Source organism: Leucopleurus acutus, assembly GCF_964270905.1.
Source record: "Leucopleurus acutus genome assembly, chromosome: 2".
Taxonomy (NCBI): domain Eukaryota; kingdom Metazoa; phylum Chordata; class Mammalia; order Artiodactyla; family Delphinidae; genus Leucopleurus; species Leucopleurus acutus.
The window spans coordinates 85,262,480-85,275,130 of NC_139143.1; the positions used below are offsets into that span (position 1 = coordinate 85,262,480).

Below are 12,651 nucleotides of genomic sequence, written 5' to 3' on the forward strand. Positions count from 1 at the left end.
ATGTGCATCTCTCCAGTGTTCTATAACTAAAATCTGTGGATGCAGTGGAATCAAAAGCACTACAAAGCACCAACTCCTTTTTGTTTCCTTGACAAACAGATGAGAAACTCAGTCAAGGTGTTTTGTGCAACAGTGTTAAGTTTTTGAGTAATTTTTTTTTACTAGGGTCTCTGAGCTCCTTCTACACATTAAAAAACCTCATGTAGTCTTAGTTCTCAGATGAAATTTTAAAACAACTAACCCAAAATATTTTAAGGTACTGCTGTAGAACACTAAACACTTGGGAAAAGTGGAAAAAAAAAAGATTAAAAGAAAAGATCATAACTTGGGCTTCCCTGGTGGCGCAGTGGTTGAGAATCCGCCTGCCAATGCAGGGGACACGGGTTCGAGCCCTGGTCCAGAAGGATCCCACATGCCACCGAGCAACTGGGTCTGTGCACCACAACTACTGAGCCTGTGCTCTGGAGCCCGCGAGCCACAACTGCTGAGGCCCGTGTGCCTGGAGCCTGTGCTCCGCAACAAGAGAAGCCACCGCAATGAGAAGCCGGCGCACAGCAAGGAGTGGCCCCAGCTTGTCGCAGCTGAAGGGGGCCCACGCGCAGCAACAGAGACCCGACGCAGCCAAAAAATTAATTAATTAAAAAAAAAAAAGAGCCTCACAGCCCCTTCAGCCCCCTCCTTATCTTCCCACCAGCTAGCTTCACACTTGCAAACTGGTTTCCATCACCTGCCTGGTGGACAGAGACTATTGCCTGTTGTACCTTGAATCCGGAGACCAGGGTGTTAGGAATCTTGGAATTGTGGCTTTATCTGTCCATGACTGATGCCAGGGGGGTTAAAAAAATTAATTAATTAAAAAATAAATAAAATTTTTAAGAAAGATCATAACTGAATGACAAAAGCTTAGGAGAAAAGGGAGTTTGGATGCATCTATTATTTATTAGTTTATGAAAGGCAGGAAGCCAAATCACTAAGAATAAAATCAGAAGTCTCCACTCTCTAAGAAATTACACACATACGTACACTCACCCCTTCTCTACCAACAGGACTGTAATTTTGGGGTGGCCTGTTTAAGGAAATGTTAATATTAGTAATTTTACATTGGAAATGGAAATTTCCAATGGAATTTTCAAGATATTTCCACACCACAAAATCACTTGAAGTTTGTCAATACTGTTTCACACTTTGATTTATGGGATTGTTTATTTGATATATAATTTAACATTTAGCTTACTATGGGATGTACAGCAAAAGTATGTTTTACATATTGCTTTAAATCCACCTAAGGCCATGTATATAATACAACCCTTCTGCATTTGAGAGACAAAGCAGCTAAATGAAGAATATAACTGCTTGTAAAGTCTCATAATACACATAAAAAGGCTCATTTAGTATACACCATTACAATAATCTCATGTAATAATCACGGTAGCTCATGTTTTGAAACACTGTCAGAAAACATGGAAATTATCTACATCTCTATGAACCTAGGGCAATGGATGGAAGAAAAGGTGACCTAGGCATCCAAAGGGCAGAGAGAAGACTGATTGTGCAATAATTTTACAACTGGGAATTATAACAGACCTAATGCCTAACTAATCCAGAAGTGCCATTAAACCTAACCCAAGAGTAGAAATATGCAAGAGATCAAAATAGATTTATTACTTCTTTGGGAAGCTGAAAGTTTACCTTGAACCTCAGAAAGAACCACACACAATAACACATTAGACCAAGTAAGCAGAAAGAGGTATCTGAAATACCAGAATGCCCCAGAGCCTTCTCTCTGGACATCTTCTCTATCTATACTTATTACTCTGTCTTACTACACTTACTTCTCTATCTACACTTACTACCTAGTACATCTCTTCCAGGCTGATGGCTCTAAGGACAATTTACATACTAAGCAGATACCCTGTGGTGACTGTCGCACAACTCTGTGAATATACTAAAACAAATGAATTGTACACTTTAAATGAGTGAAGTTTGTCAATAAATGTCAACTCTTTCTAGTCACTCAGCCAAGAAAACCCCAGAGTCATTCTTGAAAACTCTCCTCTCTTACCCCACATTTAATTCATCTAGAAAGCCATTTGGATCTACCTTCAGAACAGGTCTAGAATTAAATTACTTCTTATAAAGCTTGTCCAAACCACCAATATTTTATCCCAGGATTACTTCAATAGCCACCTACCGGCATCCCTATTTCTGCAGCAACTAGAATGATCTTTTAAAAACAGAAATCTGTTCACATCACTCCTCTGCCCCATCTCATTCAAAATAAAAGACCAAAAATGCCTATAAAATTCTTTGTGATCTGCCCCTCCTGCCATATCACCCACCATAATCTGAGTTCATCTGCTAATCCTTACTTTCACTACTCCTTTCCAGCCACAAAAGCTTTCTTGTTGTTCCTTCAACTCACCAGGCACACTCTAACCTCAAGACCTTTGTATTTTTCTGTTCTCTTTGTTTTGGAACATTCTCCTCTCACACTCTCCTATCTATATTGCCTATACCTCACCTTCCTGCTCAAATGTCACATTCTCAGTGAGGCCTTCCCTTAGCACCTAATTTAAAACTGCAAACTCTTATAACACTCTGTATTCCCTTTCCCTGCTTTATATTTCTCTTTAGCACTCCTAATATTTTTTATCTTCTAATATATTTAATATTTTGTTTGTTTGTTGTTTGTCTCCTCTTCTAACAGTATAGGCTCTGAGAGGACAAAAATTTTTCTCCATTTTATTCACCTGCTTATGTCCCCAGTGCCTGGCACAGTAGGTATTCAATAAATATTTGTTAAAAGAACTGAATGTAAACTAGGGATTTGTAAGCAAAATTCATCTTGGAACTTAAAGTAAGAATTTGTACCTAGTCCATCTATATTTGTATACATGTGATATGTGATTAAAAAGCTATGGCAGTACTGTTATACTCTATATGTGTAGCCAACATATCTGCTACAAAGGATGAATTACAAGGAAAGTAAACGGTTAAAGGAATAGCTACATTTCAGATACCAGAGCTGCAAAAAATAGTTCCAGACACTCAGATTTGTGCAATATCAAATACAAGATTATAGACTTCACTCTCCACTGACCAATGGAGGTACCAGTGTGGTACCCCAAACTTTTTGCCACCAAAAAAATCCTTCTATTATCTAAAACCTAACATTTAGAGATTTTTATCAAGTAAACAACTTTAGTAACTAACATGTTCAACTTGTTTTCCCTTTTTTAAAATTATAAATGACTATCAGAACTTCAAATCTATACAAGATAATCAGTTTTCCCACAGAAAGCAAAAATAAAAACAAAAATACCCACAAAGCTTCAAAATGTAGATATTCTAGTTAATCTGCATGGCCTAATATTGTAGAAAGTATTTTATGAATAGGAAAGGCTGTGTAGTACAATGGCTAAGAGTGTATGCTCTAAATCAAGAATGACTGGGTTGAATCCTGGATCCACCACTTATTAGCTCTCTAACCATGGGCAAGTTACTCAACCTCTCAGTGCCTCTGTTTTCCCATCTGTAAAGTGGGGATCATAACAATAACTACTTCAAAGAATTATGAAGATTGAATGAATTAATAAGTGTAAAATGCTTGGAACAGTGCCTGGCACATAATAAGCACTTAATAAAAGTTAGCTAGAAAATTATTACCAGCTTCACGGTCCATTCAAGGATCTGAGAAACCACTGCCATACATCAAAAATAGTAAATTGCACTTTTCGAATTCACTACAACAAATTAATCCTGTATTAAGAGGTTTTTTTTGGACAGTCCATATTTATGTAACAGTTTCTCTTGTGGAGAAAATACCAGATTGTACTGAGATTTGCTTCAAATGAGGAGGAGAAGGGAAAGTAAAGGGGACAGAAGAAAAAAGATCGGCCATTAAAATAACTACTGGGACTTCCCTGGTGGCGCAGTGGTTAAGAATCCACCTGCCAATGCAGGGGACACGGCTTCGAGCCCTGTTCTGGGAAGGTCCCACATGCTGTGGAGCAACTAAGCCCATGGGCCACAACTAATGAGCTTTCGCTCTACAGCCCACGAGCCACAACTGAAGCCCGCGCGCCTAGAGCCTGTGCTCGGCAACAAGAGAAGCCACCGCAACGAGAAGCCGGCGCACCGCAACGAGAAGCCGGCGCACCGCAACGAAGAGTAGCCCCCGCTCGCCGCAACTAGACAAAGCCCACGCACGGCAATTAAGACCAAATGCAGCCAAAAATAAATTAATTGATTAATTTTTAAAAAGATAACTACTTTTGAAGTGGGGTGATCAGTGGTGGCAGGAATGTTATTACTTTTCTAATCTTGTACATACTTAAAGTTCGTACCAAAAACAGCTGAAGGGAAATCTTAACAGCTTTTCTGTTCTACAAATGATTCTACTTTCCTATAACCCCCTTTTCTTCAAAAACTCATTTCAATTCTCATACACCTTCTAAAACAGGCCAACCCATTCAATGGTTAGAAGCAAAACAACTTGGAGATATCATGAACACAGTATTTTCCATTTTGTCCTACTAGTTCTTCAGAGAACTTGCTAATTCACTACAGAAAGGCTGGTCCAAATCATCTCCCTCTGACTGGGAATGTAATTTCCAGCACTGTTCCCAAAACAAAGTAATTATTTCGAATAGTCAGGACCTTAAGACTATCTACATCATCGTTGTCACCATAATAAATAATCTGAACATATATGTATATGCTAGGACCTATACTAAAATATGTGCATTATCTTCTTAAATCTAGACAACAAGCCTATGAGAGATAATTATCTCTACTCACAAATCAGAAATTGAGACTCACAGTTTAAGTACTGTGCCCAGGTATTAACTGATGGAATTAAGAGTTGAACCTGGGCCTAATTCTAAAGTCTGTGTTTTTCTACTTTTCCATACTTATTTCCATGTTACATTAAAAATGGGACAGATGAACAAAATACAGAAATGACAGTCTAGTCAAATTGCACATCAAGCCCATATAAGAGCCATATTTTGAAACTGCCAACAACCATACCTATCATTTCTTTTACTAAATTATAAACGCTGCCTTCTGATAAACAGAAATTAAAACAATTCAAGTTCTTGATTAACTATTTCACAAAATTATATTGGCAAATGTTTACTGATTACTTATTGTGTGCCAAACACTGTTCTAGTTGCTTGGGGATGTAGCAGCAAAGAAGACACAGCCATGTCATCTGGTGGAAGAAAATAAACAGTAAGCATATAAACAAATAAATAAGGTAATTTCATATACTGAAAATAAAGTGATGTGTTATAATGCAACTGAAGGAACCATTTGAAATAAGATCATTAGGGAAGGCCTTTCTGTGGAGGTAATATTTGAGCTTGGATCTAAATGATGGAAAGATAGGATTAGAAGAAGCCTTAGAGGTAGTAGGCAGGGCAGGTGGTGTAGGACCTTGTAGACCTTTTACTTGTAGTAAAAAGAAGTTTAACCCTTTAAGCCTGTTGCGATGGGATATCACTGAAGGATTTTAAAGCACAGAAATGACATCTGTTTATGCTACAGAAAGATCACTTTTGAAAAATGATAGTAATGGAAGCTTCAATCAAACAAATTAAAACAAGTCTGAATAAAATCAGTAGAACCCAGGGCTTCCCTGGTGGCGCAGTGGTTGAGAGTCCGCCTGCCAATGCAGGGGACACGGGTTCGTGCCCCGGTCCTGGAAGATCCCACATGCCGCTGAGTGGCTATGCCCGTGAGCCATGGCCGCTGAGCCTGCGCATCCAGAGCCTGTGCTCCGCAACGGGAGAGGCCACAACAGTGAGAGGCCCGCGTACCACCAAAAAAAAAAAAAAAAAAAAAAAAAAATCAGTATAACCCACCATGGAGTGTGCTTCAGGAAGACTACTTGCCTTCTCTAAGTTATTTCCTTTATTGTTTTTTTAATTTTTATTTATTTATTTTTTGGCCATACTGCGCAGCTTGCGGGCTCTCAGTTCCCCGACCAGGGATTGAACCTGAGCCATGGCAGTGAAAGCCCAGAATCCTAACCACTAGGCCACCAGGGAACTCCCTAAAGTATTTCCTTTAAAGTGAACAAAAGTCTCTTACTACACATTATGAAATAAAGGATAAAAATGAAAATATCTCAGGAAGAGTTAACATAGTCACTTAAACTCCCACTGAGGTCTAAATATAAGTTACTAAATAATGGATGCCAAAGAAAAAAAGGAGAAGCAAAAGTGGCATCAGGAAAATGGACAGAAAGGCTGGGAATGCCAAAGACACCTATTTCACAAATTTGCCTAAAGCTGACTTAAAAACCAAACTCGAACTAAAATAATTCTAACAACAATCTCCTGAATATTTCTCTCAAAAGGCTTTATTTACAATAAGATAAACGATGTTCACTCAACGTAAACATAAAACAACTACAAATTACCCTTAACCATTTCAGAAAGTTAAGTTGCATTCCACCAGACAAAAAAAAATCAGGTTTATAGAAAGCCAAAAGCACTGAACTATACAAACTGTATATAATGCACTTCAAATGAAGTACTGTCTTCCTAGAGCAATCATTTTTTTCACTCTTAAAATATCAACAAGGGAAATAAGCTCAGGCACAATATCAAAAGTAGAGGCAAAAAAAAAAAAGTAGAGGCAGAAAAATTCTGGCTCCAGTGTATCTCGTTATCGCTGACTGTAAAAAATATATTGTAATTGCATTTGTAATCCCACAGGCAGGGATGGCTACCAACTTATCCTTGCAAATGATGTAACCATACAGTTAAAGCACCAGAGCCCAAAGGTAGAAAAAGTAAGAATGTTTTAAAACAGGAAGAAAAATATGTTTAAGGAGAATACGTCCTCAGGCTTGAGCACTGCTTGCTACCACTGGTATACCAAAAACATTAAAGAATAATCATGAAAACATTACAAAGTTAAATGTGGCCACTGTCATCTGATATGGTGGAGTCAAAACCCAACTCCACCATTTTACTGTATAAACTTAAGCAGCTTACTTAACATTTCTGAGGCTTAGTTTCCACATCTGTAAATCAATTATTAAAAAATCTACTTCTTAGGGTTAGTTTAAGGTATAATGAGATACTAGATATATTGTAAATGACAAAGGGCTGGGTACATACTAGATACTTACTATGTGAGTCTTTGATAATGACTGGTACTTGATATTGTATGTTCTAATTTTACCTCTTGGAAAGAAAGTAACTTTGATCTGCTATTGGTAAATATAGGTAATCCTGCCTTGGTTATACAACTGTTTCTGCATATATTATTCAAAGAGCCACAAAACATCTCTCCCAACAATAACTTTATACACAAATGATTTGAAGTTTGGGGTCTATGATTTTGTGAATTTTATCCATCTGTTCCCTAAAAGTAAACACAAATTAAAACACTATAGGGGCAATAGCAAAAGTGGAATAAGAAGAATTAAGTGAATGATGGGTCTCACTGGTGACGTGCCATAGACAGGAAGCAGACCTAAAATTCAAATAGATATACATGGATTTAGGGTCAACCCTCTCTTCTCAGCAGGAAGCAACAAATGACTTCTCCACACTTTGTCCTAAACGATCTGAAATTTTCTGCAATCCATGCTTCCTGACAGTCTAACAGACCTCTTTTCTGCAGTAACGCAGCAAAGTGAAAAAAACTCCACGATGTAGACAAAAAAGCAATTAACTGGGGTAAAAAAGTAGTACCTATTCAAAAAGCACACTTCCTGATTCTTTGTTTTGATTACCTATGAAACCAATTCCTATTCTTTAAAAAGGTATCTGAACTGGTTGAAAAGTAGCCGGATATGTTTTCCATTTTATGGTGTTAGTGGCGATACTGACTACGGTTGTTTCCGGTCTGTATCAAGAAGCCTGTATTTTACTGCAGCAAACATAGCTACAAAAACCTCTCAGGTGGTCGCCTCAGCTCCATGTGGAGCTCACGTTACCTCTTCATCTAGGTAAGGCCCTTCTTATTACACATCACACGTTTTAGGTCAGTGGAAAATAGAATGGTCCCACATATTCCAGCGAAGTAGGTGCATTTACTACTGCTTAAACCATAGCGTGTCTATCACCAGGAAAACAAGAAATCATTAACACGTCAGGGCCTATAAGAAATAAACGGACGCAACAATTTCTGTGAAGGTTCAGTAAAAACAACATCACCTTACAAAGCTCTGAAACAACATGTAAATCTCAACAGATTTGGGCCCAAAGGCCCAAGGTCACACCAAGTCAGTCGCTATAAAATCCAAGAAATGATGAGCCTCCTGCAGTTCAGGACAATCCCGGCTAGGAACAGGGTCTGAGTTTGAGTACACTCTGGTCGAAGCTTTAATATGAACAACCCCAACCGAATGCAGCGGCTCCACAGGGAAACCCTAAGCGTTTCGGGTAGTATTTCCTTCCATCCCCAGTCTTCCCTTCCCTAGTCACCCCCCAACACTCACATCTCCGGAGCCACTTCATCCAATGGTAGACGATAGTAGTGTGGTGTTTCTTGTTCTCTATACACCAAGACGACAAGCCTTGAATAGATTCCATGGTGTTAGTTACCGACTGGAATTTTCGATCCAACGAGGACTCCAGAGCCCCTGCCGAAGAGGCCGACGAGGAGGAGGCCTTACTGCCGCCTCCGCCGCCGCCGGCCGCCATCTTCCCGGTTTGCACAAGCGCTGCTGCTCCTCTGGCGGCCGCGGCGGCGGCGGCGGCGGCGGCGGCGGCGGCGGCGGCGGCGGCGGCGGGAGCGGGCAAAACAATCACTGCGAGTGCGTGAAAGCCGCAGGTGGGGAGGGGGGCCAGGGGGTGGGGATGGTGCACGCGCTAGGCTCTTCTGGAGGTAGGACGGGAGGACCAGCTGCTGGGCACGCTGGCGGCTCCTACACGCTGCAAAGAGGGGCTGCGGATTTCGACGGTTTATCGGAATTGTTCAAGGGATTGTGTTTAAACCAGTCAGTAATCACGGAAGAACTGCGCAGAAAACAGGTCCTGCAAAGCCTTTCTAAACGCCTGGCCCGGAAATTAATGGTTTTATACTCTTCGGCTCTCAACGCTTAAGGCCGTTCCCCACACTCCTCTAAGAGCGGGCATGAATATCTTAAAGTTAATACTACCCGACTGGCCCTTCAGTTGCAGAAATCTTTCTCCTTTAGATCCTCTAGCACAGAAAGGCCCAAGGCTACCTAGTCAGGATTTTTTTTGCAACGCAATAGCAGCAAAGGGACAGCAACACGATCGCGCACGCGCTGCTTGGCCCCGCCCCCCTGCTTCCTTCTCAACCTAGAAAAAGCAGAGGGAGGTGTGATGGCGGGGCAATCTGGCCAATCAAGGGAGAAGAACGGGAAGCGCGCGCAGAAGCCCACAAGCCCCAAGGGCTAAGGAGGCGCTTCGAGTATTCGTGCGCCTGCGCAGTAGGCCAGCGCGTAGCGGGCTGGGAGGAAAAACGGGGAGAGAAGGGTGGGAGAGGGAGTTGGTCAAACTAAGGAGAGGTTGGGGGAGGGGCTTCACCGCTCCGCCCCGCGTTTTGCTTCCTAGCGAGGTGTCTCCCTTGGGGCTGTCCAGCTCATACAGCAGGGCCGAGAAACTCCCACCGCTCAGCGGCCACTGTTATTTTCTGGCACCTGCAGCTGCCGCCGCCGCCGCCGCCGCTGTTGCTAATTCCTCGGGGCACCGACGCGCCACAAAGTAGCTAGCAGCCATCTTGCAGTGCCTCAGAGGATGCGCATGCGCCAGCTGCAGCGAGCCAGTCACTACGCAGACTCCCAGACCAAACAATTTTTTACACTCCCTTGGGACATTAACACTCACAGCCACTTGACTTTTTGGATTATAGGAAGAGGAAGTAAATGAAGTGAAACGAAAATTTTCCCCGTAGAATTTTCGAGACGCGGAAACAATAAAAGGCAAGATGTGATCTCACCTTCGCCAGATATGTTACAGTCTCACAATTGCATAATACATTATAGTTTACAAAAGCCTTAGATATTTATTATTACATTGATTAGCACAACCTAGATTAACCGTGCAATTGCATATGCCTATGTAAATTCTCCGGGCAGATTTGGAGACTTCTTTGTTCCACTGAACACATGCAGTTATTGTATTTTAATTCTTTCACGTCTTCCCAGTAGACTCACGTTTTTTGAGGCAGGGAACCTGTTTTGTCAAGCTCACGTATAGTATTTGTTAATTCAACAAAAAGTTGTTGAACGTCTTGTGCCAAGTACAGTTTTAGATGTGGGGGAGTAACATAGCAAAATAGACAAATATCCCTTTTTTCTGGGGCTTATTGGTAGGAGACCATAAAAAATATATCAGGGAGTAATAAGTTCTATGAAGTAGCATGAAGCAAGGTAAGGAAGAGAGAGGGGTTGTGTGTGTGGTCCTTAAGGGAATGGGAATGGTGGTTTGGTGATCAAGGAAGGCTTCTGGAAGGAAGCGATACTTGATCTGAATGTTGAGCACAAGGTAACCAAGCAAATATGGGGGAGGGGGAGAAAAACATGCTGGCAGGTGGAACAGCAAGTGTAAAGGACCTAAAACAGCAATGGCTTGATATATTAGAGGAAGAACAAGGAGGCCATTGTGGCTAGAGTAGAGGACAAGTGATAGAATATGAGATCTGAGAGGTGAAGGGAGAGAGTTCATGTAGGGCCTGGAAGGCCACTGTAAAGACTTTGGCTTTTAACTTTGAGGTGGGGAACACTTAAGCAGAGCAGTTGTAAGCAGAAAAGTTACATAGCATTCTCTTTAAAAGATTACAGTGGTTGCTATGTTGAAAATAGACTGACTGCAGAGCCACCAGAGGCTATTGGAGTAATCCAGACAAGGAAATGATGGTGGCTTCTACTAGCATGGCAAAAAAAAAAGAGGAGTGGCGTCAGATCCTGGATAGTTTGAAGGTAGAGCCGAAAGGATTGCTCATGGATTTAAGGGGAATATGAGAAGAAGAAAAAAAAAGAGTCTAATATGACACCAAGGTTTCTGACCTGATTAACTAGAACAGTGTTTCTCAGCCTTTTTTTCCATTGCTGTTGACCCTAAAGATTCTTCTTAGATATTTTTTCCTATTCCCCCAACCCCCATGAAATGTTAATACCACAGTTATATTGTATATCTGTTTATGTACTGTCTGTATATTTGTGCTTTATACAAGAGTAAGCATGAAGTTTACTTCTTATTCAATGCAGAGTTAAGTGTGACTAAAATCTTTGTTAAAAATTAAAAAAATTTTTGATGTCTTTCTTCCACTGGATGATTCTTCTTTTTTTTTTTTTTTTGATATTTATTTATTTGGTTGTGCCTGGTCAGTTGCAGCTCGCGGGCTTCTTAGTTGTGGCATGCAAACTCTTAGTTGCGGCATGCATGTGGGATCTAGTTCCCTGACCAGGGATCGAACCCGGGCCCCCTGCACTGGGAGCATGGAGTCTTATCCACTGCGCCACCAGGGAAGTCCCAAAACTTAAAAATTTTAACGCTAATAATATTTAACTTTATAACTGTATTTGCTGAATAAACTTTAATGTAATTTATGTATATAAATTGTAATTCACTGCATTACATATGTAAATTAACAATTTATATAAATACATAATAGCAATGAAATCGGTTTTTGATTTTTTTTTTTTTTTTTGCCACACCATGCGGTTTGTGGGATCTTAGTTCCTTGACCAGGGATCAAACCCGGGCCATGGCAGTGAAAGCGCTGAGTCCTAACCACTGGACCACCAGGGAATCAGTGTTTTTTTTTAAATTTTATTTATTTATTTATTTTTGGCTGCATTTGGTCTTCGTTGCTGCGCACGGGCTTTCTCTAGTTGCTGCGAGCGGGCTTCTCATCACTGTGGCTTCTCATTGCGGAGCACGGGCTCTAGGCACATGGGCTTCAGTAGTTGTGGCTCGCAGGCTCTAGAGCGCAGGCTCAGTAGTTGTGGTGCACGGGCTTAGTTGCTCCGCGGCATGTGGGATCTTCCCAGACCAGGACTCGAACCCGTGTCCCCTATATTGGCAGACGGATTCTTAACCACTGCACCACCAGGGAAGCCTGGGAATGAGTTTTTAAAAAATCATTCAAAACTGTTATATTTCCAGCAGAAGTAAAATAATTGAAAAATTAATTTCTTAAAAAAATTTAGTGAACTTTTAACTTTATTTTATTTATTTATTTTTGGCTGCGTTGGGTCTTCGTTGCTGTGCATGGGCTTTCTTTAGTTGCGACAGGCAGGGGCTACTCTTCGTTGCGGTGCACGGGCTTCTCATTGCAGTGGCTTCTCTTGTTGCGGAGCACGGGCTCTAGGCACGCGGGCTCAGTAGTTGTGACACACGGGCTTACTGACTTTGCATACAATTTTTGTATCTTCCATGAACTCAATGTCATTGCTGCTTGTGTCACACCCAAGAAAATGAGAGAAATTAAATGAGTAAGATTTTGTTTGGTAGAGTTGAGCTTTGGAAGGTGACAAAGCATTGTAATATCTAAAACTTTTTCATCCCCCAAGAGCCAACTTTTTCTCCGTGTGGGGTGATATTGTTCCCTCGGAGAATGGATTGCCATTTTCTCAGACGGACTAGGGGAGGAAAGGGGAAGGAGCAGTCCTGTGAGAAATGAGTAGAAATCGGGATTTCAGTTAAACATCTTGAG

At 41.1% G+C, this 12,651-nt stretch overlaps 1 protein-coding gene across 5 annotated transcripts in view; it reads right to left on the reverse strand.

Moving 5' to 3' along the window:
* Positions 1-8,722, reverse strand: part of RPRD2 (regulation of nuclear pre-mRNA domain containing 2) — an 84,134-nt gene extending 75,412 nt beyond the window's left edge. For all 5 annotated transcript variants that reach the window (XM_082832704.1, XM_082832703.1, XM_082832705.1 and 2 more), the window contains exon 1: positions 8,462-8,722. In XM_082832704.1, the coding sequence (XP_082688830.1) occupies positions 8,462-8,666 (205 nt within the window). In that variant the 5' untranslated portion in view covers positions 8,667-8,722. The remainder of the gene's footprint in view (positions 1-8,461) is intronic.
* Positions 8,723-12,651: the final 3,929 nt, after the last annotated feature.